Source organism: Borostomias antarcticus (assembly GCF_949987555.1).
Source record: "Borostomias antarcticus genome assembly, chromosome: 11".
Lineage (NCBI taxonomy): Eukaryota > Metazoa > Chordata > Actinopteri > Stomiiformes > Stomiidae > Borostomias > Borostomias antarcticus.
The window spans coordinates 20,147,193-20,173,393 of record NC_140244.1 but is presented as its reverse complement, the minus strand read 5'-3'; the positions used below and the strand labels follow the sequence as shown (position 1 = coordinate 20,173,393).

General features: G+C 46.3%; 2 protein-coding genes across 4 annotated transcripts in view; both read left to right on the top strand.

Annotated features, from left to right (window-relative positions):
* LOC311314998 (arf-GAP with coiled-coil, ANK repeat and PH domain-containing protein 3-like) overlaps positions 1 to 10,550 on the top strand; it is a 58,388-nt gene extending 47,838 nt beyond the window's left edge. Inside the window, exons 16-25 of the mRNA XM_084445564.1 lie at positions 1,126 to 1,195; positions 1,304 to 1,398; positions 1,492 to 1,709; positions 1,916 to 2,017; positions 3,120 to 3,212; positions 3,602 to 3,828; positions 3,970 to 4,079; positions 4,737 to 4,847; positions 4,978 to 5,039; positions 9,295 to 10,550. Coding sequence (XP_084301690.1) covers positions 1,126 to 1,195; positions 1,304 to 1,398; positions 1,492 to 1,709; positions 1,916 to 2,017; positions 3,120 to 3,212; positions 3,602 to 3,828; positions 3,970 to 4,079; positions 4,737 to 4,847; positions 4,978 to 5,039; positions 9,295 to 9,401 — 1,195 coding nt within the window. The 3' untranslated portion in view covers positions 9,402 to 10,550. The remainder of the gene's footprint in view (positions 1 to 1,125; positions 1,196 to 1,303; positions 1,399 to 1,491; positions 1,710 to 1,915; positions 2,018 to 3,119; positions 3,213 to 3,601; positions 3,829 to 3,969; positions 4,080 to 4,736; positions 4,848 to 4,977; positions 5,040 to 9,294) is intronic.
* Positions 10,551 to 14,100: 3,550 nt separating this feature from the next.
* hipk1a (homeodomain interacting protein kinase 1a) lies at positions 14,101 to 24,317 on the top strand. Of its 3 annotated transcripts, XM_084445560.1 has the most exons (18): positions 14,101 to 14,269; positions 14,702 to 15,449; positions 15,915 to 16,288; positions 16,419 to 16,542; positions 16,801 to 16,920; positions 17,259 to 17,345; positions 17,445 to 17,511; positions 17,775 to 17,889; positions 18,209 to 18,359; positions 18,531 to 18,735; positions 19,109 to 19,227; positions 19,599 to 19,733; positions 20,896 to 21,056; positions 21,193 to 21,354; positions 21,808 to 21,981; positions 22,108 to 22,313; positions 22,502 to 22,632; positions 22,760 to 24,317. In XM_084445560.1, the coding sequence occupies exons 2-18, from the start codon at positions 14,709 to 14,711 to the stop codon at positions 23,183 to 23,185; spliced, it is 3,498 nt and encodes a 1,165-aa protein (XP_084301686.1). In that variant the 5' UTR covers positions 14,101 to 14,269; positions 14,702 to 14,708; the 3' UTR covers positions 23,186 to 24,317. The 3 variants fall into 3 exon arrangements, with proteins under 3 accessions (XP_084301686.1, XP_084301688.1, XP_084301687.1); XM_084445562.1 differs by lacking the exon at positions 19,599 to 19,733 and having other exon boundaries at positions 20,899 to 21,056; XM_084445561.1 differs by lacking the exon at positions 19,599 to 19,733.
* Positions 24,318 to 26,201: the final 1,884 nt, after the last annotated feature.

The following is a 26,201-nucleotide window of genomic DNA, read 5'->3' as shown; positions in this document are numbered from 1 at the left end:
AGACCAGCTGGCTTTGATTGGGAGTCACTGTGAGTCAGTCCGTTTAATGGAAGTATATGTGTGATCTGCTGGGGATCTAACCCCAGTTGCCCATTCATGAAGCACTGCTCTACCGTTAGACCAAGAGGATAGGGTTCCAAACCTGCATGTTGTTGAACGATGATGGTGGGTAGGTGTTGAATCGTGATAGTTTTGGTTTATTTTCTCTAATGACATTGACATTCTAGCTGATGCAGTGCTTCACGTTAACATTCTCCTCAGTTTCAGCACTTGTTGGTGTTCACTTCAGACACGCAATTATCAACGGTTATGTAAGTCCCGCCCCCTCAGTCTTGTTGCATATTCATGCTCACTTCCTGTCATCCTCTCAGGGTGAGATCAGAGAAGGCGTCCCATTGGAATTGGGGGCAGGGGGGAGACACGCCGTCACAGTCTCTTTTTCGGCATGCCACAGTTGCCTGGATACCAGAGGGTTTTGTGGATGGAACTCTGATTTGCATGACATTGGGAACGGCCAGAGCGAGAGTCTGGTTTCCCAGGGGAGAACACCCTCGTCATTTTAAACATCCGCATGAATTCATCTCACGTCTCTGTGTTAGAGCTGTTTACCTGCACTGGTTCTGTCTGGCCTGGTAGTAATGAGTACTGTAGAGTTCATATGTAGCCCGTTTGAACCTGAAAAGAGGATCTATTCCCTGTCTGAGGTGTGGATAGTTATCCTCGTGAGACCACCTTGATTTTGGTGAGCTCCCATTCTGTTTCTCTCGCAAATAAGTCTAGATACTCTCCATAGAGATGCGTTTGTGCCAGATCAGAAAACGATCTCACCAATCAGCATTGGTTCTGAGGCATTTTGAAATACAAACAGCTACGCTGGGCGGGTTTAGGTGTGACGACAGCGAGGAGCGTTTGAAGTTGATACCGTGTGATAGACGGTGACAGACAGATGGTTCATCCAAACACCTGCCAAGTATTTTGGAATGTGCCTGCCCTTTTCTAAACAGTTTCCAACGAAGAGTTTCCAGACGGTTATGCAAAGCAAACCATCTGGCGCATCAAGTTAGCGGATAGTGTGGCTTCAATACAACTTCCTCAACTCATGTCTGGTGTGTGTCTCTGTTGCAGGAGTCTGGGGGTTCACTGCTCGAAAGTGCGCTCTCTCACACTGGACTCCTGGGAACCGGAGTTACTAAAGGTTTGTAGTCCTTGTTCCACCAAGGTTGATAGGATGGTGTGATATATACTGTATGCACTTGCACAGTTCCTGTAAGACAGCCCTTGATATTTCGTCTGCGTCTAACAGTTGATGTGTGAGCTTGGAAACAGCGTCATCAACCACATCTACGAGGGTTCGTATCAGGAGCAGGGCCTGAAGAAACCCGGGCCCTCCAGTTCCAGGTAAGCGCCCGAGACACACCGTCGGCCCCCTCTGGGTGTATCCGGATACGACCGCGCGCCGGTCAAACGATGATCTCCCATCATGCTTTGCAGGCAGGAGAAAGAGACGTGGATCAAGGCCAAGTACGTGGAGAAGAAGTTCCTGAAGAAGCTAGGCGCCGCCGAGACCCTGGTCAACGGCGAGAGGAAGTCGGAGCGGCGGTGGAGCGCCAAGAAGTGCCGGAGGCACAACAGCGCCACCAAGGTGCCCAAGGCGCGGAGGAGATACCGGCAGGAGCTGGGCAGCGCCTCCCCCGCCACTCTCTCCTCGGGTACCACGTCTCACTTCCCCACAGTGTGGAGCGGACTGAGCCAGTGACACGCCTTAGTCCTAATCCCGCTCACGTCCGTGTGTTGAGCCACTTGATAATCCAGTGTGTGATGAGTCATTCACGTCCCCCACCATTTCTCTCTTCTTCCTCACTGTGTGTGTGCGTGTGTGCGTGTGTGTGCGTGTGTGTGTGCGTGCGCTTTACAGCAGCCGCCGCACTGGAGAGGAAGTTCCGGCGAGATTCGCTGTTCTGTCCGGACGAGCTGGACTCTCTTTTCTCCTACTTCGACACAGGATCAGGGCCTCGCAGTAAGTTACCCACCTTCCCAGTAGGGCTGCTCGATTATGGCAAAAATCATAATCACGATTATTTTGATTGATATTGAGATCACGATTATTAAACACGATTATTCATTGAAATTTTTTTTTTAATCAAAAGTTAACATTTTCTTAACAAATCAAATTATTGACTTTGATAACAATTAATTTATAAAATGTTGACAGTGGCTTTTCTTTTTAACAATGTTCTTTGGGAGACAAATAGTGAACCTTGACCTTGAAAATAAATTAATAAAAGTGCCAAAACTGATAAATAAAGAAGCTTCAAAGCACCGCCACCACCACAGAAGAAGACTACCTCGGAAAAATAATTTCACTAGGACAGAACGCGTCTAAATAAGTTATTTAATGGTAGCGCCGAGGCTTCAAAACCCAGCATTTGTTAAAATAGACCCTTTTGCTTAGGTAAGTGACGTTTCATGTTTATCTGACACTTGTAAATATGAGCGCCTCTTCTAAATCGACACCGATTTATTTTGACGGCAAAGTGAATGGACCGGCAAAGGACTGTCTGGCATGAGTGAGCGGAATGCACTGAGAAGGGCTACTTTGAGGGGCAGCTACGACTGTGTAGCAAATTTTACACACCGTGTCAACTTGGTCCAAATCTGTCTCCGCGAACCCATAGTGTTTCCACACCACTGACGTTGTTTTAGCTCTCTTGTCCACCTCTCTTTCTGCTGCCATAATCTTCTTCTTGTCGTGTTTTGTTCGAGAGGAGCATGCGTGCGCCTCGCTTGACAACTCGTCTCGCTTTGAAGTGTTTGTTTTGGGGCTTTGGGGGGTGGGGGAGGGGCCAAGCACAGTATAGCTCTGCAGTGTAGGGTGCGCTTGATTTGTGCAAAATCGTTTTATGGCGATTATTTAGTTTTAATGATCGTTGACAGCCCAAATCGTAATCTAGATTAAAATCCGATTAATCGAGCAGCCCTACTTCCCAGACGAAAATACCCCACCTCCCCTCCCGCACAAAGCATTTTTGTAGTGTGTGTGTGTGTGTGTGTGTGTGTGTGTGTGTGTGTATGTATGTGTGACTAACGTGTGTGTGCCCTGTTGGTTCCTGGTCCTGCAGGTTTGAGCAGTGACAGTGGGCTTGGAGGCAGCACAGACGGCAGCACTGACATCCTGGTGTTCGGCTCGGTGGTGAACAGTGTCACCGAGGAGGGTGAGAAGAACACATACGATCAGTACACACTACGCACATGCTCAGTAAACATGCCGTCGCGTTGTTAGACATTGCAGTGACTTACTGTACACGGTGCGGTATACGAACGTTATAAGTAGCCTCAAAAACCAATGGTTCTCGAGCATAGTGGCCACATTCCTTAGTGTGAGACAGCTTGATGTACAGTACACCCCCTGGACATGACGCTAGTATGTCGCACTGTCGCAGGGACTTACCTCCAATCCAGCCCTTGGTGCTGAGTGCCAAGCAGGGAGGCATTGGGTACCATTTTTATAATCTTTGGTATGACTCAGCTGGGGATCAAACCCCCAATCTGAGGGCGGACACTCTAACCACCAGGCCATGATGTTTGCCTGCTCCCATCGCAGAGTGCGAGGTATCGGAGGACTCGAGCGGCGAGCCAGAGCTGGAGGCGGAGCCAGAGACGTCCGACCCGGAGGACGTGCGTGAGCTCCACCCAGGCGCTCTGCTGTACAAAGCCTCCAAGGCACGGAATCTGCCCATCATGGCTGAGGCCCTGGCCCACGGAGCTGACGTCAACTCAGCCAACGAGGAGGATGAGGGCAAGACGCCGCTCATCCAGGCTGTGATCGGGGTGAGTCAGGGACAGGGATATACACCGGCCGACGCTTGACACGATCGGATAAAACATTCATAACGCTGTAACGCCTTCAGTACGAACAAAACTAAATCTGTTTCATAGCTGGTGTGTGAGCGTGTGTGTGTTCCATCCTAGGGCTCGTTGATAGCCTGCGAGTTCCTGCTCCAGAACGCGGCAGATGTCAATCAAAGAGACGCGAGGGGGAGGGGCCCGCTACACCACGCCACGTACCTGGGACACACAGGGTGAGTGATGAGACAGAAGACTCCTCCTCCTCCTCCCTTACTCCTCCCTCCTCTGACTTCACAAACATTAGCGGGCCGTGTAGTCCAGTTTATGACTGAATTCATTCCCATACAAAGATTCGAGAACAGAGTACAGAATTATTATTTTTTTGTCCTTTCATAACCTTCTTTGGCCAACGCCCAGTTTCTGCTGCACAGCGATGTTGGGAGTAGGGATGTAACAATAACCGGTATAGTGATAAACCGTGATAAATTCCAATTAAATTTATCCCGATAAAATGATCACTAAACCGTGTTTGATTACCACGCTTTGAAAAACTCACTGTAAATACTGTCCAGCATCAACCGAAGTTAGCTACAGTCTCCCAGACACATTATTAGAATGTTTATGCAAACAAAAAGTGCATAGTGCTGCTAATTTTATTTGTGGTTTTCAATATAAAGCTTGGTGAAATGATTTCAGTGCGTGTAGTTTTTTTTCAGCACAATATAACAATACCGTGCTAATACTGATAAACGTGATCATTTTGGTCACTATAATCATGACGTGAAATTTTCATAAGGCGACATCTCTAGTCGGGAGATGACCGGTGTCACGGTTATGAACGATGTGATCTGTGCTGACCGCTCCGCACCCTCCCCCCACGCCGTCTCCAGACAGGTATGCCTGTTCCTGAAACGAGGCGCCACTCAGAACGACGGGGACGAGGACGGCCAGGACCCCCTGAGCATCGCCGTGCAGGCGGCCAACGCCGACATCGTCACCCTGTACGTTAACGACGAGAGTGCGGCGCTCGCCGCTCTGATACGGTCCGCTGAGAGCGAAACCGCTGCAGGCGTCTCACTGTTCTTTGTTTCCTCCTCTCCCTCCCCCCTCCCCCCCCAAACCCCCCTTCAGGCTGCGTCTGGCCAGGATGAACGAGGAGATGCGGGAGTCGGAGGGACCGTTCGGCCAGCCAGGTCAATACCCCACCAGCAGCCCCACAGAGCAGCAGTATAGGAGATGCATACAGGAGTTTATCTGCCTCAGCATAGCCGAGTACTAGACCCTCTCAACCATCAGGTCCAATCAGGCTATCTCTTCCCCCGTGTGATGGAGTAGGCAGACAGAGCCAATAGGCAGGGGGCGGAGGCGGTACAGGTCTGCTGGGAATCTGGTGCAGGAAGAGGGGTCATCGAAAGACTCTTTTCTCAACCAGATTCCTCGTAGGTTGTCACCTCCAGCTGTGAATTTCTCCTCAATAAAACAAGAACACAGTATTCTAAACAATGTTCCTCTACCCAGCACGCTAGAGACGAGGTAGCAGTGAACGTTGTTCAAATCAGGGCCTCACTAACACGCTTCTTCCTCAGGCTCAACCACAGGAGAAACTTTCATTACTATCTCTAATGATGTCAAAAACTGCACTGTTGATTTTGATAATGGTTAAATTGTTCTTTTCCCCCTGTGTTTGAACATAGGTTAGGGTATTTGTTTTTTGAGAGGTGATGTCACAAGTTAGGTGGGAGTTCCACTGTCAGGGTAGGCTGCTGGTAGCCTGAATTTTATTTGATCCATATTTACAGTAAATCCACTCAGAATAATGGTGGCCGATTTAAGGATGGGTTAGGCCACACTTAGGTCACACTGCTGATAGTGCACATGGGGACCACCTCCAACTACTCATTATGGACCAATATGTCACCTGGCATTGTTCTGATCACTGATTGAGATTTCCACATTCAGTATTATCCATGTCACTCTAGCGTTCCTGTGCATGTAGCAAATCAGCTGGCACAGGATCCAAACGGAGAGAAACTTTATTCATTACCTTCAGTCCAACGGCCTGTTAGTTTTTGTCATTCTATCGGTCGGTGCAGTTCTTACCTGAGGAGTTAGTTGTGAGTTAGAGAGTTGCTAAGGTATGAAGTGGCTCATTAGAGCACGCAGGTCATGTAATGAAGAGGGGGCTGATGGATTTCCTGCTTGGCATTTAGGAGGTAACAGAGAAGCAAAGTAATACTGTAACCGCACATGAGGGGATATGATCTATGGATTATATATCATTACTGTGTAGACTGAAACCATTTAAAGTTAAGCTTTTATGTAGACTTAAAAGCAGCATTATGCACTTTTCATACCAACAATAATTTGAATTTAATTTGTTTGTTACTCTTTGGTAATTTCACTTTTAATTGTATAGGTTTTAATGATTTTTTTAAAATCGTAATTTATGATGAAATGCCCGGAGCAATAGTGCAATGATTATTTAAATACAGACATTGTATTTTTTTGTATTATGTTTTAACAATACAATGCAGATGGTATTTTTTTATATATTTTGTTAGATTTTATTTTCCTGAGCACTTCCTGTAATGGAAAGTTAACACTTACCAGCTGGCTGTCATCACAAATTCTCTTTCCAAGAAAAACAACCACAACTCCAGAATTTGATAATAGAACTACTGGGACTTACATACAAACTGTGTTGAGAGACATTTTTCATTTAAAAAAATAAAAATAATATATATATATATATATATATATATATATATAACTGACGTGTTACTACAGTATTTGTATAATGTTTGTACCGTCATGGTACTCTGATGTATCATGGGATTATATTAGATTTGTTCTTGGCTTATCTGTCATATAGTGCATGGGTTGCTGTTGCCCCGGTTTTGCTGTTGCTATTATTTACTTCATAACTTTGTGTATGTTAATATTTGATATACATTACTGTAAGATATGTTAATAATGGTGTTATACGTGTGCTGCCAAATCATGAGATCCATGCATGGAAGTACATTCCTGAGGTTGACTCTGTGGTTATAGTCAGACAGGATCTGCAGCTGATACACAGTAGGGCCCTGCCTGTGCCTCCTCTGAATAATAAGTTACTGTGTGTGTGTGTTTGTGTGTGTGTGTGTGTATGTGTGTGTGTGTAAGCCTGGCGACTGCACACATGGTACTGTATGTGTACACAGTCTACTCTCTGCTATTGTGCAAAGGGGCCCTGCTATTCTATCAAATGATGTCCATTTTTTCATGCCCTGGCTTTGCACCTACAGTACTGAAGTTGCAGTTACTGTAGCACAAAGGCTCTAAATTAACTACTAAATCTTGATTTAGTCAATAACCCTTCCCATTTAATCTTATTTATAAAACACTGGACTAACGAAATGCTGTCTCCTATTGAACTGCTCTGTGACCTTCCGCTGCATGTTAACATGGTGTACCAAAGCTAAGATTAGTCTCAATGAGAAAATTAAATTACTTGTCCTGACTGTCCTAAGTCCTGGCGTAGCTTGGTTTACAACAACTTCAAGCCAAAGACCACAGGCAGTAAGTAGTTCAGTTGTTTGAGGAGAGGCAGCCAGTGTTTCTCTGTTTTCTGGGAATGGACAACCAGTGAATCAGAGGGAGCAGGTCAAGGTCTCTTTTTAGCTTAGAGTGGACCATCCTTGAACATTGAAAAGGTTAGGGTACAAGAAAAGACATTCGACTTGGAGACAAGAGACCGCCTACTCTGATGTGTACTTGTCAGAGAAGCCTTCAAGCACTTTCTTATATGCTATAGTCAAAATTACAGTTTTCTGAATACTTTAGAAAATGTACAATCAGTTGTCTGGTAGGCAGAAAGTAACCAATCAAAGGTGATCTGGGAAATATAATGATGTGACCAAACAATGCTAGATTGGTGTTGTGTTGTTCATGAGAGTGTACTGTATCTAAAACAGTGTGTAGGCCAATTAGATGACTGCTGTAGATATATTAAAAACTACAGTATTAACACTAAAACTGCTTGCCTCTAACATGCAACTTTCCTGTACTTTCCTTTTGTTTCTGACTGTACATTGTATGATTCATTTTAATATTGTCATAACTTTAGACTGAATATCCATGTGGAACTTACACTGCTATCTTTGTTTGATTTAATTTTTTTATTAATTTACTTATAAACTAAAACAATACTGAAAATAAATGGAACATGTGTAATGAAACTCCTTGCTTCTCACTCTGCTTCTTGCTTCATTCCTTTTCTTCTCTCAACAATATTTAATAGCCTACTTATTTTCTATCACTGCAACTAACTCTAAAACAACTAACTGCATTAACTATGCTAACTGTTAAACCGTGTAGTATTTGTTCTCAGAGATACAGTTTAAAGGGGTAGTTCCATACAGGATCTCTCTTCTCAGAGTCTCAGAAACTATAATAGGCTAGTTTATATGAAACTTGTTTCCCAATATTTCTTGTTTTCATCTCATGCACAGGGAAATTATTGTTCAGAGCACTGTGCTTGTACTGTAGGCCCATTGATCTTAGACACGCACAGGAGGACTAGAATGTTCCTCTTTTTTAATTAGTTAAGCTTGAGAGGTTTTCCAGGGACACAAAGAGCTTCAACTGCCCCTGTTGTGTCCGTAGTTGCCATGGTCACCAGGCTAGGAAAGTAAAGCTTGGGAATTTAGGAAATTGCAAAGGGAGGGATCATGGTGCCTCAGCCTGTTTTTGTTCAACTAGCGGGACAGTTTTCTATTGAGGGTTCTTCTGTTTATGATACATTTTCTGGTTACCTCCGCCCTAGCGACAGGGTAGGGGGGGAGGTACTGTAATGTTTTCGGTGGTGTGTGGTGTGTGTTTGTTTTTTGTTAGCAGGATTACGCAAAAACTACCAGACCGATTTTCAGGAAGCTCAGTGGAAGGGCGTAGCATGGGCCAACTTAGAACCCAATACATTTTGAAGCTGATCCGAATCACGGGTCAAGTCCACGAGCCGCCCAAACTTGGCTGGCCATTCACCCCCATTCATTTTTGGACTTTGGGAGCGAAACGTTCCCCCATTAATTGTCAATAGGAGGAATTGAAACGGCCATATCTCAACATGGGAAGGTCACAGAGACACCGGGTTTGGACTGGCATAAAGCTCTCGACCTAACGAAGGCAGCATTACCAAACATCCTGCTCACACGCACGTGCGCACAAAGCCACAAAATGCATTCATGGCTGCGCTCTCTGAGCACCATTTGTAGTATTTTTTTTTTTTCTTGCACAAAAACAGCTCTCCTTTACTGTAGCTTGCATTTGGAAGCTGTGGGGGATTTCATATCCCATTTAACATGTTTGATTGTGAATTACTCTTATATAATCAATACAAACATATCAATATTCCCAAAAATCTATTCAATGCAAATGTTAAGATATTCTGCTGCATGTCCATCTTTACAGGAGACGCCACCTATCTGGACATCTTCCGGGAGTTCTCTCACATGGCGTCCCACAACCCAGAGAAGCTGAAGCGCAGGAGCGTGCATTTCAGACACTCCTTCCGGTAGTCGATCCACCAATGGCTGCTGGGACGTCCCAAGAAGTCATACTTGAAGAGCACAACAGCCCCTTTCCGTACAAAACTAGAGATCTCACTCAGAGTTTGAATCACAAATTCGAGCCACTACATCCCTCGAGCCATTACATCCCACTACATCTCTGTGGGAGACGGCAATTTGACGTCAAACTCTAATAAGTCCACTGATCCCAATGATGAAACCACGTGCGCCAACACTATGCACTAATGTACTGGAGATATTACAGTAGCTCCATGTTGAATGATACAATACCACTACAAATATAGTAATGCACTTGAAAAAGGTTTCTCATCATGAATAGGCCTATATTTCTTCTCTTATCTGATGCTAAACTTTCATCCCCAAATTCTAAAATGCTGTTATTGTATCAGTTCTTTGAAAGAACACAAAGCTTTCAGAGATTGGAAATCATGTCTGGATTTCATCTTTTTGTTTGAGAATGTATTCTGTTTGTTGGCAAACCTACAAGACCCATATGCTGTCTCAGAATAGTCCTTTACTTTAAAACCATATTTGTGATGTGTATTGCTCTCTATGAGGATTGGCTGGTCTTGTCCTCTCCTGTTCTCATAATTGTTGTTGAATATACAAATGTTAACTTTTCATAGATAAAAAAGCACTTAACATTTTCCTTTTCTGTGTATTGGTAACATTTCAGTCTTTGAATAAAATGTCATGAGTGTCATATTTCTTATTACATGTTCAGATCAGCTTGATTGTTTGGTTTATAATTACCAGGCTTATTAGAAGGAATTGCAACATATGCCATATTACATATCACATACAGTAGATGCAAAATGTTTGCTTTGTATTCAGCTGTATGTTTACTGCATGCCTTTGTTTCCGTTATATTCCAAACATAAACTTGAATTTAACAGCAATGCTTCTACATGTGAGCCTACTTGCAGACAGATAATGGGGATTATAATGGAGATGACATCATCACTATGCCATGGTTTAAATGTTTGTAACCTCAGTATTATTTTTTTTCTTCCATTGTATTTCTTAGAACCATATGAAAGATAATATTTGTTCTTGACTATGCTGGTCTAGTCTTCATATTTTGTTTAAAAGTAATGCTGAATGTCGTTGTATGCAGCACCACTATGAATTTCAATGCCGCAAAATGCTAATATATCTTGAAGGAAGGATATTATGACATGAATATTTTTAAGAGATGTTTGCCTCATGTGGGTGAAATTAAAGGTCTCTGTTAATACATGTGTCAGTGTGATTTTTATCCCAGCTTAACAGTTGTAATGGCACAGTTCAACAATGACCTCTAGTGGGTAAAACTAGATCAACGGTCACATGTTCTATGGTTTTACATCTTCATTACAAAGTGGACATACTGTAGGCTACTGAACATGGATTTCATTTATTTGATCCTGTAAACTCTGCTTTAAAAACACATATGTGGTCTTTTCTCATGCTGACTGATAATAGTTGACACTGCAGTTCCCTGTCTGAAAAAATATGCCTCCATACTGTAGGTTGAAGAAACGTTTTTCAAATATATCTTTGATCTCTTTGTGGTAAACTTGTGGGTTTACAAAGAGGCTAACTTTTTAGGATGAGGTATCATAGAAGGGCAGCTTCAGGTACTGGAACCAGTGCTTGAGTTGTTGGGGTAGGAGCTGGAAGACATTTTCGGTGAGGAACATTAGAGCATCCTGCATGGCTGGTTGGAGAAGCTGATTGGCCTGCAGCGAAAGCACAAGGAGGCAGAACTTCTCCTGTAAAGAAGACGTTATGTCAATGTTTTACAAGGGCATCCCCACCATGGCATTGCAATTCTTGAGTCAAGCAAGCAATTCATTTTCATTGGAATGTAACTCAAAGCAGCTGTCTATTCATATCGTGAATATGTCAGGCGTGTCATGTATGTCATGCTAACCTGTCCTGGCTTCATATACTGTACATTACAAAGTAAAACTTTTCAGGGCCCCAAACTTTTGGATACTGCACCTTTGCATAGGGCAACGTCTTGTGTGAGACGTTGTGGAATTGGCTGATCTTTTGAAGGATGGTCCTGTACTCATCGTTTATTTCATCCTCTAGTTCTGACGCATCACTCTTTAGGATTTCATACCTTTAATAGAACACCAAGACAAACAGACCACACTCAATCACTGTCTGTATGAATGAATGTCCGGTTCCTCCAAGTAAAAGTAGCAGATAAAATATGGTTTCAGGGGCTCACCAACACACGGATGAGGATTTTGATTCCCTGAGCTCATTTTTCAGCGCGGAGAGGAGCATAGGCAGACTGGTCTCTATTCTAGATGGCGTTAATGCATTCAGCATTTTCATCATCCTCTCCTCCCTGTGCCTGAACAAAACAGTGTTAACACTTAATTGGCTGTGTTCAATTCAATGGTTTTTGACATTTGTTTAGATGTTGTGGTCAAGAAAAGAGAGGGGGGGGGATAAATACATACATTTTTCTCTCATAGATGTCTGTCTCCATCTGGTTGTTCATTGATCTCTGTACATCCATGAATTCAGTCCTGACTCTCTCTAACATGTCATGTCTATTTTTTGGTCTGGAAAAATATAACATTTCAATATTATTGTGGCCTATCTAATGGCATCCCATTAGGTATATTATTACTAGCCAGCCACAACTATGATGATAATATGTTACAGGTACATACTGCTACTCACTTTTGGGGGTCCTTCTCATATGCGACTGTGAAAAAGACATAGTATAACAGACATAAGTGTGTCCTTGTAACTGCTTGTCATCAACTAGAAGACAGAAAATCTAAAGTATACTTAACAGCTCTCATCCAGAAGTAGGCTCAGCCATGGAGGAAAGTCTCCTGTCTCAGTCTCCAGCTCTTTAAGACCTGCCTTTCTTCTCAGTCCAAACTGGACAGGCTTGCACCTGTACAGTTAAATTACATAATTTTAAAATTGCCTTGAGTAAACGACACATATTTTCACCAAGATGCTCTCAATAACAGTACTCACCCAGAAAACTTAGCAGAGGGTGACTTTAGTTCTGGGAGAAAAAAAAAAGATGAAAAATATATAAGACTTATTCAGTTGACTACCCTGAAACCATAACTTGACAATGGGCCACCTTGGTCATGATGACTGATGAACGACTCCCACAGCTCTGCTGGGTTGATGTGTTGGTTGTCCTCAGGTGCCAGTGAAAGTAGACACCTGACAATAGAAGAAATAGTCCTAGATGTTTTCATCTAAAGACTACTGCTTGCTCAAACATTGACAAACTCAAAGTTTGTTTTAAATCTACATGTAATTAATGACACATTTGTTACCTAACTAAATAGTACGCTCTTTACCCCTGTGAGTTCTTCAAAAGGATGTTTGTTTTCTCTGTGTCCTTCATGATGATGTTGACATACCGACTTGTAAGAGGTACCTTCATGATAAATACACTTTATCTTATTCACGTTGTTGCTTCTACTGTCTAGAGGATACATCTTTCAAATATCGGAATTAAAACAAACCTCACCAGTGTTTTGAGGTCTCTGTTCCTCATGTTAGTCAATCCACACAGTAGCTTGTAGATCCATTGCAGCTTCTCCTTGACATGCTTCTGCCTCCTGAACTTTATTCTCCTGCATGATGCATAAACTGAACTTTGAAGGCCCCCGGTCATTTTATACCCTGTCACACACACTCGACATGACACACAAACCTTAATATTTCTTCCTCCGCCAGGTCCAAAGCATGGTGTTGCATTGACATGGTGCATGCGGCTACATTGTCAGCTACAGCTCACCAGGAGAGGAGAGAGGAAAGTATGATGATAGCGTTGCAATGAACCAGTCACTTCTAAAATGTCAGTTATATATATATATATACATATATATATATATATATATATATATTATCCTTATTGTGGGTATGGGCAGAATGTGGGCATGGGGTAACCTGCAGTGATCTTGTCACTGTGAGATCCAGAGGACATAGTTCTCATCAGTAGAGAAGGCGGAGGCTTATCCTTTTGAATGAATAGAGTTGAATCAGATTGGCCACATAACGACTAATGACATTGAAATTAATCAGTAGCCTAAACACAATGAGCCCTACAGTGATGTTACCTGGTCCCTCAAGCAAGTTACCAGAGGCCGGCCTGTGTTCACAGCGTGTCTCATTGAGGACATCTCCCTCAAGTACTGTTTCAGATGAAGAAATCCATTTCCAGTCTGGGAGGTCACGGAGGGTAAACTTCTGATGCGTTCATTCTCGGCTAGAAGTAGAAAATTAAATCATCATAACCCTGCATAGAAGGTCAGGAGGAATTGAACTCTTATCGATGCGATGACGCTGGAGTTGGCTGCCGTTGGCCTTCTGCCAAATTATAACGGTCATGATTTGCTGATTGTAATGTTACTTGGGCTACTTGTAATTAAGTGAATCTGTTTGAAATACTTACCTCTAATATGCCGTGTTGTATTTCTCATGTCTGACATTGAATCATCATCTTATTGACAAAGCCTATTACCTCATTCGTTCAGTCTCCAAGGCCAACATTAGAATACGCCCAAACTTTATGATGTGCACGAGACACTAGATTACATTCAAAACACTCGAGTGTAGCTAATATTAACGTGCGCATTTGTGTTGCTCACTACGGTAAAAGGAAATGCCGCTATCTGACAGGGCTCGTTTTGTGAAGGGTGGTCGTGCATCCTGTTGTTTTTGAGAACATACCTAACATTTCCCGGATGACTTTGCATAAGATCTCTCCTAAGGTAGCAATGCATAAAGTGTTGTGTCGATTACCGATGTAACTATATTGAGCCTGGGGAGGAGGAAGCGAGTTGGACGGCGCTTTGCTTCCATCAGACCAGCAGCAGGTAACGTAGAGAATTCTGCAGGCCTTTGGGTTGGGACAACGATGTCAGATTGGCGCTAGCTAAATAAACCAAAGTGGCGAGCTAAATATTTTTTGTCAGACTAGTAAATGTTAGCTATTAGCTAAGCTGTGTAGCTAACTGATTTTGTGACGGTGGATGATTTCTGTTTTTCTTGTGACTTGTTAGTGCTAGTCCCATATTCTCCTCCTGCAGTTATATGTAACGCTATTGATGTGTAATTAACTTGCTAAAACGTCTAGCTAAAACGACTGCATGGTAGCCTAACATTCCTGCTCATAGTATGTCATATGATTCTGCCTGTTCATTTTGTGGAAACTTGCTAGCTAGCCCTGTATAGCCACATCAGCTGCTTTGGCCACACTGTCTCTCATCGTGGGATGAGGTTGTTCATAATCTCAGTATTGTCCCCAGGTACAGTATGGCGTCCCAGCTCCAGGTGTACTCGTCTCCCTCGGTCTCCTCCAGTGCCTACACCCGTTCCAAGAAGCTGAAGGTAGAGACTGCCTGGGATGTGAGCAGCCAGTTGGGAGACAACGGCTACTACCACCAGCAGAGCCCCAGTCAGGGGAATGCATCCCCTCCCTCTGCCTCTAATTTCAACCCCACCTACAGCTCCTCAAACCAGGAGTTCCCACAGACGGGGGGCTCGCGGGAGCAGACGGTCGTACGGGCGGCGGACAGCACGGGCAGCGCCCCCGCGCCCCCTTCCTCTTCCTCCACCTCCTCCTCTTCCTCCTGCCGCCGCGTCAAAGATGCCGCCTCCTCCTCGCAGCCCTGCGACCTCTACCACGGCAAGCAGTACAGCCACAAGCGGAAGAGCGAGGAGGTGGACAGCAGCGACAGCGTCCAGATACTGGAGGAGCTCTCCGCCCCCGTGGTCTCCCACCGCGCGGCCGGGGGCGGGGCCACCACCACGGCCCAGTCCATAACGCACTCCACCTCCACCACCAAGAGCAGCAACTCGCACAGCGAGGGGGACTACCAGCTGGTGCAGCACGAGATCCTGTGTTCCGTCTCCAACAGTTACGAGGTGCTGGAGTTCCTGGGGCGGGGCACCTTCGGTCAGGTGGCCAAGTGCTGGAAGCGCGGCACCAATGAGATCGTGGCCATCAAAATCCTGAAGAACCACCCCTCATATGCCCGCCAAGGTCAAATTGAGGTGAGTCTTTCAACTCTTTGACCAAATCAGATGTGTGTGCTCCGAGTCATTTTGGACTGATATGATGGTTAACGTTTAAGGCCAATTTATACTTCGTCGTAGGACACTTTTGAAAGTGTCGACAGACAGAAACGACGTCACTGTCGACACTTTTTCGTGTCGGACAGGGGTGTCTTGCACCTACCAAACTTTCTAATGTCGCAGACGCCGTCACTTTCATCGCACAGCTGTGATTGACTAGCTAGACAGAAGGCACGTTCGTTGCCGTGGACCAATCAGCCGCGCGTCTGCAAGTTACCATGGAGGTGATCAGACACTTCGCTGAAGTATAAATGGCAAACGTCGGTCAAATTTTTTTTTCTGTCGACAGACGTTTGAAACTTGTCGACCGAGTATAAATGAAGCTTAAACCTCAGGGCTCCACGGACAAACTCATCTTCATACACTCCTCTTTCTCTTCTCCAGGTCAGCATCCTCAGCCGACTGAGCACGGAGAACGCCGACGAGTTCAACTTTGTGCGCTCGTACGAGTGCTTCCAACACAAGAACCACACGTGCCTGGTGTTCGAGATGCTGGAGCAGAACCTCTACGACTTCCTGAAGCACAGCAAGTTCAGCCCGCTGCTGCTCAAGTCCATCCGCCCTGTCCTTCAGCAGGTGTCCACCGCACTCATGAAGCTGAAGAGCCTGGGCCTGATCCACGCTGACCTGAAGCCTGAGAACATCATGCTGGTGGACCCCCTCAGGCAGCCCTACAGGGTCAAGGTTATAGACTTCGGCTCCGCCAGTCACGTCTCCAAGGCGGTCTGCTCCACCTACCTGCAGTCTAGATACTACCGGTTAGTACAGTCTCTGTCATGCATGTCGAAACACCGGAGGCCCAGTAGCCAATCCCAATGGAGATCCGTGTTTGAGACTCAGTATAGCACACTCTCGTGAACATGTCTAATGGTTGTGATGTGTCTCCAGAGCGCCGGAGATCATTCTGGGCCTCCCCTTCTGTGAAGCTATAGACATGTGGTCCCTGGGCTGTGTCATTGCTGAACTGTTCTTGGGATGGCCTCTCTATCCTGGTGCCTCAGAGTATGATCAGGTCAGCATCTGACCTCACAAACACAGAGACAAGGGGACCCACCCACCATTGGCATTTCCTTTTCTACTCCGTTTTATTTGTATGAATGTGTGCGTGTGTTTGTGTTTTGTGTTTGTGTGTGTGTGTGTGTGTGTGTGTGTGTGTGTGTGTGTGTGTGTGTGTGTGTGTAGAGGGGGGGCGTGGTCTGTGTCTGTCTTGTCTTCGATAATATCTGAATAATGCTGAGGTTTGATCCTTTTGATTGGTTTGGCTGCACAGATCCGCTACATTTCCCAGACCCAGGGCCTGCCGGCCGAGTACCTCCTGAGCGCGGGAACCAAGACCAGCCGCTTCTTCAACAGAGGCCCTGACTCCAGCTACCCACTGTGGAGGCTCAAGGTAGGTCGTGCCGTAGCCAGTACATAAACTTCTTCTCCTTCTCCTTCTCCTTCTCCTTCTTCTCCTTCTTCTTGTTATTATTATTATTATATTATTATTAAAAACCTATTGTATTTTTTGATTGCTATTCTTGCACTTTGCCTTCAACACTAAATTATACTCTTAGTCACTTGTTTTAGAAAGGAGATGCACATCGGCTTTTCCAACGTTAAATACAATTATTGTAAGTCGCTTTGGATAAAAGCATCAGCTAAATGACTGTAATGTATTATTGTTGTTGTTGTTGTTGTTATTATTATTATTACTAGCTGACACTACAGTTCTCTTTTCCTCTCTAGACCCCTGCAGAGCATGAGGCAGAGATGGGGATCAAGTCAAAGGAGGCGCGGAAATACATCTTCAACTGTCTGGATGACATGATGCAGGTGAGGTCATCATCCCCTCCTCCCTTTAGTGTCAAAACAGCTGAATAAGAGCTGGTTGGTTTCACCCGTTGCTGACCAGCTTCCTCTGCTGCGCTGCAGGTGAACATGACCAGCCTTGATGGGACCGACGTCCTGGCCGAGAAGGCTGACAGGCGGGAGTTCATCGGTACAAATACATCTTATTCTATTCTATTCTATTCTATTCTATTCTATTCTATTCTATTCTATTCTAATCTATCTATCTATCTATCTATCTATCTATCTATCTATCTGTCTGTCTGTCTGTCTGTCTGTCTGTCTGTCTGTCTGTCTGTCTGTCTGTCTGTCTGTCTGTGTCTGTCCGTCTATCCCTCCATTCATCCATCCGTCTGTCTGTCTTTCTGTCTGTCTGTCTTGTGTCTGTCTGTCTGTCTGTCTGTCTGTCTATAGACCTGCTGAAGAAGATGCTGACTCTGGACGCAGACAAGCGGATCACTCCCATGAAGACGCTCAACCACCCCTTTGTCACCATGACCCACCTGCTCCACTTCCCCCACAGCTCCCAGTAAGCAGCACTCTCCTCTTAGTCACTTGTTTTAAAAAGAAGATGCACTTGTGAGTTCTGGAAAGTAGTAGTAGCCTACAGTACATTGGCTTTTCCTACGTTAAATGCTATTATTGTTAGTCGCTTTGGATAAAAGCGTTTGCTAAATAACTGTAATGTAATGTAATCTTAGACCAAGAAACAAAACAAAGAGATCACGGACAAAGAACGCCAGATAAGAAAGGCGTGCCTCATGTTTCTCTCTGTCGCGATTGTTAGGACTCTGTTCCACGGTTCTCATTCCTTTTCATCCCTTTGCTCTTTTATCTCCGTTCTCCAGCGTGAAGTCCTGCTTTCAGAACATGGACATCTGCAAGCGCAGGTGCAGCGCCTTCGAGAACGGGAAGAACCTGTTCGCCAGTAACAACACGCCCAGCGCCGCCACCAACCTCACCGTCACTTTTAGCAGTCAGCTCAACCAGCACAACCAGGTGGACAAGGACCTCTTATCTTGACTCGCCTGGCCTTCCGATCTCCCGGCAATGTTTTAACAGCAGTGTTTCAGTAACTCAAACTTAACGCTAATGTGCATCGACAATGCATGTCATCCTTTATTCAAAATAGGAAATCTGACGCTACCGTTTCATGTTTCTGACCGTCAGATGGCGCCCACCGGTGGTCAGTCGCTCTCCCTGAGCAGCAACGTCCCTCTGCTGAACTACCAGCCCGGTCTGTACCAGCAGGCCACCATCAACATCCCGGGCCTGGCCCAGCAGAGCGTGCCTCTTCAGACCCGGCCCACCCAGCTGTGCACCCAGACCGAGCCCTTCCAGCAGACCCTCATCGTCTGCCCTCCTACCCTCCAGGGTGAGAGCTGAGAGATCAATCAATCAATCAATCAATTAATCAATTAATCAATCAACCAATCAATCAATAACATTTTATTTGTATAGCAATCAATCAATCACATTTTATTTGTATAGCACATTTCATAGAAAGTAATCTCAATGCGCTTTACATACAGAAATAAGAAGATAAAAGAAATGTATAAATATGGCACACTATTAGACAATAAATATATAATAAACAATACATCCCTTTCCCACCCACACCCAAAAACATAGAAGAAGAGAGAGAGGCAGACAGATAAACAGGCACTAACCAGAGATCAGAGTTAACCCCGCGTAATCTGACTCTGAATCTGTGCCAAACCGAAGTTAACTGTTACGTGTTCTCGTAGGTCTCCAAGCGTCCAATAAGCATTCGGGGTACCCGGTGAGGATGGACAACTCCGTGCCCATGGTTCCCCAGAACCAGTCTGCCCAGCCGCTGCACATCCAGCCAGGGATGCTGACGCAGGTAGGGCTGTCGCTGCTTCACGCCCGCTGCTGGGCCTTCCTGTCTCGGTGTCCGTGCCAATCAGATCCAAGCGCACCGCTGTCACTCCGCGTCTCGTGTTCTCCTTGCGTGTCGTGATGCGCGTGCGGCGAGGTGTTTCGAGTAAACAAGTTTTTCACATCATATCATTTGTGTTGCCGTTGTTCGTTGGAGAACCCATGAACATCCGGGGCGTCTTACACCGGAATAACCACACCGCGCCGGCACCTCCTTTCTCCTCGGGGGTCAGCGGAACTCTGGCGAAGAGACGTATCGACCGCCCCTCTGTGTCCACCTGTCTAGCGATCTAACTCGCATCCACCCATCCCTCCTCAAACCTCCTCCTCCCCCAGGCCTCCTTCAACCCCCTGGTGGTAGCCAGCCTGCACGCCCCCGTGGCTGGGATGCCCCCCCTGTATTCCCTCCCCCTGGCCCCCGGCTGTGGGGCTGGAAGGCCCAGCCCGCTGGATCAGAGTACCACCATGCTGGTAAAGCACCAACACCGATACTCGCAACCACCGAACCACTGGGCTCTCCCCCCATTCCTCTCCCTCTCTCTCTCTCTCTCTCTCTCTCTCTCTCTCTCTCTCTCTCTCTCGTGGAACACACACACACACACACTTCCCAGGGGTGCGCAGAGGAGCATGGAACGCATGTGCTGTTTAACGAGCCTGCGCTTTTGCTTGTTTAAGTAGCCTCTCGTATCCCCTTCCTTCCCCAAGACATGAATATCTAGACCTCCCAGAAGTATAACCAGCCAAAACCTGAAGAGTAGTAGCTCACATGCTTCCAGAGCGCGACACACACGCCGTCACATGCGTCCGTTACGACGGATAAATGTTTGTTCACGGTAGAATTCTTTTATTCCGGTTCTAGAACTGTGAAGCGAGAGGAATGCCGGTTTGGATGACGCTAGCTGTTTGTCTGTTTGTTTGTACGTTTTCCCTAACAGATCCCTATCAGTTTCAGCAGGTGGGATTCTGGGGACTCTGTCTAACCTGTGACTGGGCCCTCTGTCCTACAGGGCTGGGGCCTCTGTGGCATGACTGCTTGGCATTGGAGGCTTGAGAGAATGAACAAACCGTTTTTTTCCCCCTTGCCTGTTGTGGCCTGCCGCCCGATGGTGCTCCGATTCATATCAACCTGATTCCCTTCCTCTCTTCCCAAGGCGCATGGTTGAGGAGTCGTCACCCAGGACCCTGGGGGCGGCACCACCGCTAGGCAGGCAGAGACATCCGCTGTCAAGCAGTAGTGTGTTTCAATTATTTGTGAGCTACGTTGCGGCACACTTGTCAGTTTGTATATCAGACATGTACGTATGTGGATGTGAGATGTTCTTCTTGGTGTGATTTCCTCCTTGACTGAACGGGGGCATGCTGGATGTCTTCGGGTGTCCACGTGTGACGCATATAGACGGTAAAACAACCGTGTCCGTGTCCAGACTGCATGTGCTCGTTGTCTCGGTGGTTCTGGCAGAAACCACACCCAGCCCACCTTCTGCAGTCCCCTCATACTCACACCGAGCACTGCATCTCCGGATCTCCCTCAAGCGGACTGTCACATCCTGTTTCAGACGTGATGGTGATCCAAAATGTAATGACTTCCTGTGTGTGTGTGTGTCTGTGTGTGTGTGTGTGTGTGTGCGTGTAGCAGGGTTGGCCAGCAGGCACCCAGCAGATCCTCATCCCGTCCACGTGGCAACAGATGCCGGGCGTGGCCATCCACAACCCCGCTCAGCAGGTGGTCCCCAACTCCCCCCCGCCGGGTGCGTCCCACTCCGACGGCTCAGGACAGCAGGCTTCCAACTGGAGGTGAGCGCCGCCCTGCTGGACGCGTACGAGATCGCCCTCTCACATACCGTACCGTTAGTGTGCTAGTCGACGGTATAGTGTGACACCACATACATTTAAAGTCGCTGTCTTTGTTTTTTTTTCCCCCTGATGCCAGGGGTCGTCATGGCGGGCAGTACGATGGCGCCGGACAGCCGGACCCTGCAGGCGGGCGCCACGCCGCCCCGGCGTCCTCCCAGAACCACAACGCCGGACCGGCCCACGCCAGGGCCCAGCAGGCCAAGAGGGCCAAGGCTCGGCACGTCGACAGCAGAGCCAGGTAATATTCACATCAGTCAGCTGTACACACATCGGTCATATTTGCGAACGCCAGGGCAGAGGTATACGTTTTAAATGGCGTGTGTTCGTTAGTTTGTTCGTCTGTTCGTTCGTTCTTTTGCAGGATTACGCAAAAACTACCTGAGCGATTTTCCTGAAATTCGGTGGAGAGGTGGAGCATGGGCCAACGTAGAACCCATAAAATGTTGAAGCGGATCCGAATCACTGCAATACACGAATTAAAGGGAAACAAAATTTGTCCATACTTGGACCATCTCCATTCACTTCATCCTTACATCTTCTGTCAGGTTTTCCGTACTGCCCGGTGGCCGAGGGGTTAAGGCGTGGCAGTAGTGATCTATAGTCCCGGGTTTGCGTCTTGATGAAGATGTTTTTGTTTTTTTGAGAATGTTGGCTCTTCGTTACAATGATGATGAGTGCTGTGTCCTCGCAGGCCTGTGTCCACTCTGCAGTCGGCCGTCTCCGTGGTCCACTCCTCCCCCGCCTTCGCCGGAGACCAGTCTCAGCCAATCATCATCTCCGATACTCCCAGCCCCGCGGTCAGCATCATCACCATCCACAGCGACACGGAGGACGAGGATGACAGGAAGTTCCCTCCTACCTGGTGGTGAGCTCACTTCCTGCGATGGGGGGGCGGCGGTCGGTATAATGGGAGTTGGATTTTTAACCCTTACCACCACCTGTAACTGCAGCGGTGCGGATTTAGGCAGCGTTGTCCCTCTTGTTCCGCCAGCTCCGGAGCGAGCCAGAGGGCCAACGTGATCAGCTGCGTGACGGTGCACGACTCCCAGGACTCGGACTCGTCCATCAGTACCCCCCTGAGCCCCAAGAGGCCGGCCAACCTGGAGGAGGCTCCCTCCAAGTCCCTGGCCATCATCATGCCCTCCGTCAAGAGCCAGCCGGGGGAGGGCACTGCCCACAAAGCCTCAGCCGCACCAGGTCAGTGTGGTGGGCACACTGCTGCTCAACCCCCCTCCCTGCACACACACACACACACACCTCGAGATCCATCGGTACATTCCGATAAATTATGAACTCCCACTCGGCTCGGTGGACCGACAAATGCAGCCTCATGACATCACGCTTCTCACCCTTCACTGTGAACGCACCCTGTTTTGCTTTTAAAGATCAACACGCCGGTGCCTCTGTGAAGGCCAAGAAGGGCTCGGGTCAGCAGTCCAGCAGGTCAGGGGCCTCCAGCACTGACCGCCACCAGCGGGCCGCGTCCATCCGATCCCAGCCTCTCAACCTGAGTCAGGTAACGTGTGGCTTTCATCTACACTTTACAATGTTTACATTGATTTGATTGTGTTTTGCCGTCACACTGTACCGTTAAAAGGAAGTCATGTGAATGTTACCGGGTTCCGTGTTTTTCCTCTGTCTAGGTACAGCAGTCTGTGATGTCATCGTCCCACGACCATTCGGCCGGCGGCGGCGGCTCGTTGCGCAGGCAGCCCACGTACCCTCCCACCGCCTCCTCCCAGTCCTCCTACCGGCTCCACGAGGCCTCGCTCTTTAGCTCCGCCCCCAGCCTGTACGCCTACCCGGCCTCCGCCGCCCTGGCCTCCGTCTCCCAGGCTGTGGACCAGATGCACGGAGGAGGAGGAGGGGCCCAGTCCCGCCACGCCCGGCCCGGCCAAGCGTACTCCTCCCTGGGGCTGCTCCAGAAGAACGGCGGCCTGGGTCTGGTGGGTCACACTCCGGGACAGTACCACCACCCACACCCCCCGCAGCAGCAGCTGGTAGGCCAGCCTTACCCCCGGTCCAACGCTGCCTACCAGCGCAAGCTCAGCCAGTACCCCTTCCTGTGAGGACCGGAGGCCAGCCGAGACCGGGCGAAGTAAATCAGTCTTGTCCCCCCCTAGAAGACCAAACGGAGAGACCAATACTATGGAACACCACTGCACAAGCTTATTACAGGGACTTAGAACTTGTCTTTTATCCTGATTTTTAATTGAGATCATTCAGCTCTTGTTTTCAGTTATTCTAGCTGCTTTGTTGGCGTTTTCAATTTGCCATTCATTAACATTTGTGTACTTATGTTAAGGTCGACTGCAAAGTCATTTTAAGATTCTTTGTGTATTAAGCCAGCGTCATTAAGGACTGGTGACTCCTTCACTAACCATGACCATTACTACAACCATGTATGCTTGTCTGTATCATGTACTGTACCTCAACTAACCTGCACTGTCCCTTATCCACCTGCCTACTTATCCACTTTTATCCTTATTGTAATGTGTGCACATGGAATTGATGGAATGACTCTAAGTCAGATAATTTTGTCACTTATGAATGTTATTTATGAGTATGTCTGTGTTTTGCAGCCCTGGTCTTCTCTATTCTTAGCGTTTTGATTGGTCCTTATAACCTGGTTCTATCGTTTTTAAGTGTAGTATGTTTAACATATTGTAACATTTCATTCCATATTAGGTTGTGGCATTCAAAAGAAAACGATGTACTGTAAGTTCATCTCTACAAGTGATAGAGGTAAAAGCTGTAAGATGTGTTTGATGTGGAGCAGCGTTTGGGAGTGCTTTCTGCAGGCTGCCAATGAAACGTTTGAACATTGCTGTTGAGAAGACAGAGAACGAAAAAAAAAAGCAACATCTGTGATTTGTAACACATAACAACAGACAGATAGTTTGGAAATGTTAAGGATCTTTTCATGTGGCGTGATGGTGTATGTGAATTTGTCAAAGTTTGCCCAATAGAACTCTGATCGGGCAGCTCACTGTACTGTGAACTGTGACCACAGTAAACCCCAGTCCATTTAGTTGCATTTCAGATGGTGATACACTCAGTCAATCTTGAATTCACTTGCTGTAGTGAATTGTGAATTGATGTTACTTGTCTGTAGAAGAAGTCTCTGGGTTTGGTGAAATGATGGTTGTTCTTACAATCCTATTATAATGTGAAGTGAAGTGCTACAGTACATTGAACACAATGGACCTTAACCTGTATATACGCAATAAAAAGATTTTGAAACTGTTTATGAAGCAAACTTTCTGACAAAAACACAGTCATGGACCTAGACAGACTGAGGGGGAGCGGTGTTTTAGCGGTGGGGTCGGCTGGCGGACCCTCGCTGGTCCTGGAGGCTCACCTCCTCCCAGATAAAGATCCTGTCGGACAGGAAGGTCTGGATCTGTCAGGAACAAGGACGATCCTCAGAGACTCATTAGCTTTCCTAGCAGGATGTACTTCATTGTTTACATGAATAGTTCATACTGTATACTATATACAGGTGCATCTCAGAAAATTTTTATATTGTGGAAAGTTCATTATTTTCCGTACTTTAATTCAAAAAGTGAAACTTTCATATATTATAGATTCATTACACATGTAGTGAAATATTTTAAAGGCTGATTGCCTCCATGCCGCGCTCCACATTGATGTGGTAATTTGTGCAAAAGGAGCCCTCACCAAGTATTGAATGTATAAATGAACATACTGTACAATCATAAAGATTAAAACAAAAAGGCTTGAAATATTTCACTTTGTGTAATGGATCTAGAATACATGAAAGTTTCACTGTTTGAATTAAATTGCGGAAAATAATGTCCTTTTTCACAATATTTAAATTTTCTGAGATGCACCTGTAGACACATTTTGTGTGAGTATCGAGTATACTGTATACTAGGCTCTAGGTAGACACATTTTGTGTGAGGACCGTATCACATTTACACATTAAACATAGTCAGGTGTTATCAATGGTTCTCCTTCTTCACTGAGGGTCCAGAGTCCATTCAGCAGTAGCCTAACTTTATCAGCCAGTGAGTGCAGACTGCTGTACCTTATCTAGCTGTGTGGGAGTGTCCTCTGGGGCCGGGTTATTTGCCTGTGTCCATGGATACAGGTCCTTGCATATACTCTGGTAAAGGTTCAGAGTAGCCATCTTGGTTGTACCCAACAGTACCGTCATTTTAGCAGCTGTGTTCAGTATGTGGGCCCGTCTCGACTCCTGTCAACTGAAATACAGGCATCCTTTGATCAGCTGGATTCTCTAATGAGTGTAAACAGATAGATAGATAGATAGATAGATAGACAGACAGACAGACAGACAGACAGACAGACAGACAGACAGACAGACAGACAGACAGACAGACAGACAGACAGACAGACAGACAGTTTACATTTTTTCCACAGGATACAGGCCTTTGTGTCAGCAATCCCAGATTCCAGCTCACTACCTGTCTCTAGGCTGAGTAAAAACCATGAAAGAGAAAAAAATACATGTAAATTTGTAAATGTTTGCCTCAGAGTTCAGCCCTGGAGGTTTTCCAGGTCAAAGGTCAGCAGACAGGAAAATGTCCTACCTAAAGTTGTCAAAACTCTGCAGGTATTCCTTCATCTGTCCCTCCTTCTCTCTGAGCTCATCCTTGTGGACTCTGAGGGCTCTGCACTGGTTTTATTCATCTGCAGTATTTAACTGGTGTAGGCAGTATACAGTCTCTCTTTGCGTCTTCATGGCCTTGTGGACCTCAGTGGCCCCCGTCTCTTCTGCAGCAGACAGGAGGAAGGAAACAGCATCTCATCCCTGGCAGATGTGGTCTTCCTGGGGCAAAAACCCCCCAGTGTGATTCCTTGAATGGTTGCTGTCAGTAGTAAAGGGTTGTGGTTGGAACAACATCACACAGTACATTTACCAACAATACTCAGGCTACATTAGCTGGTCACGAAGGTTCTCACCAAAATAGCTTTCAAAATAATCGGGACAAATTGGAGTCATATTGGGAAGGAATTAAGACATAAATACTTAATATTTTGAGTATTGACCTACCGTTACCACGACATTACATTTTAGGAGTAATCCCTGATGGGACTATG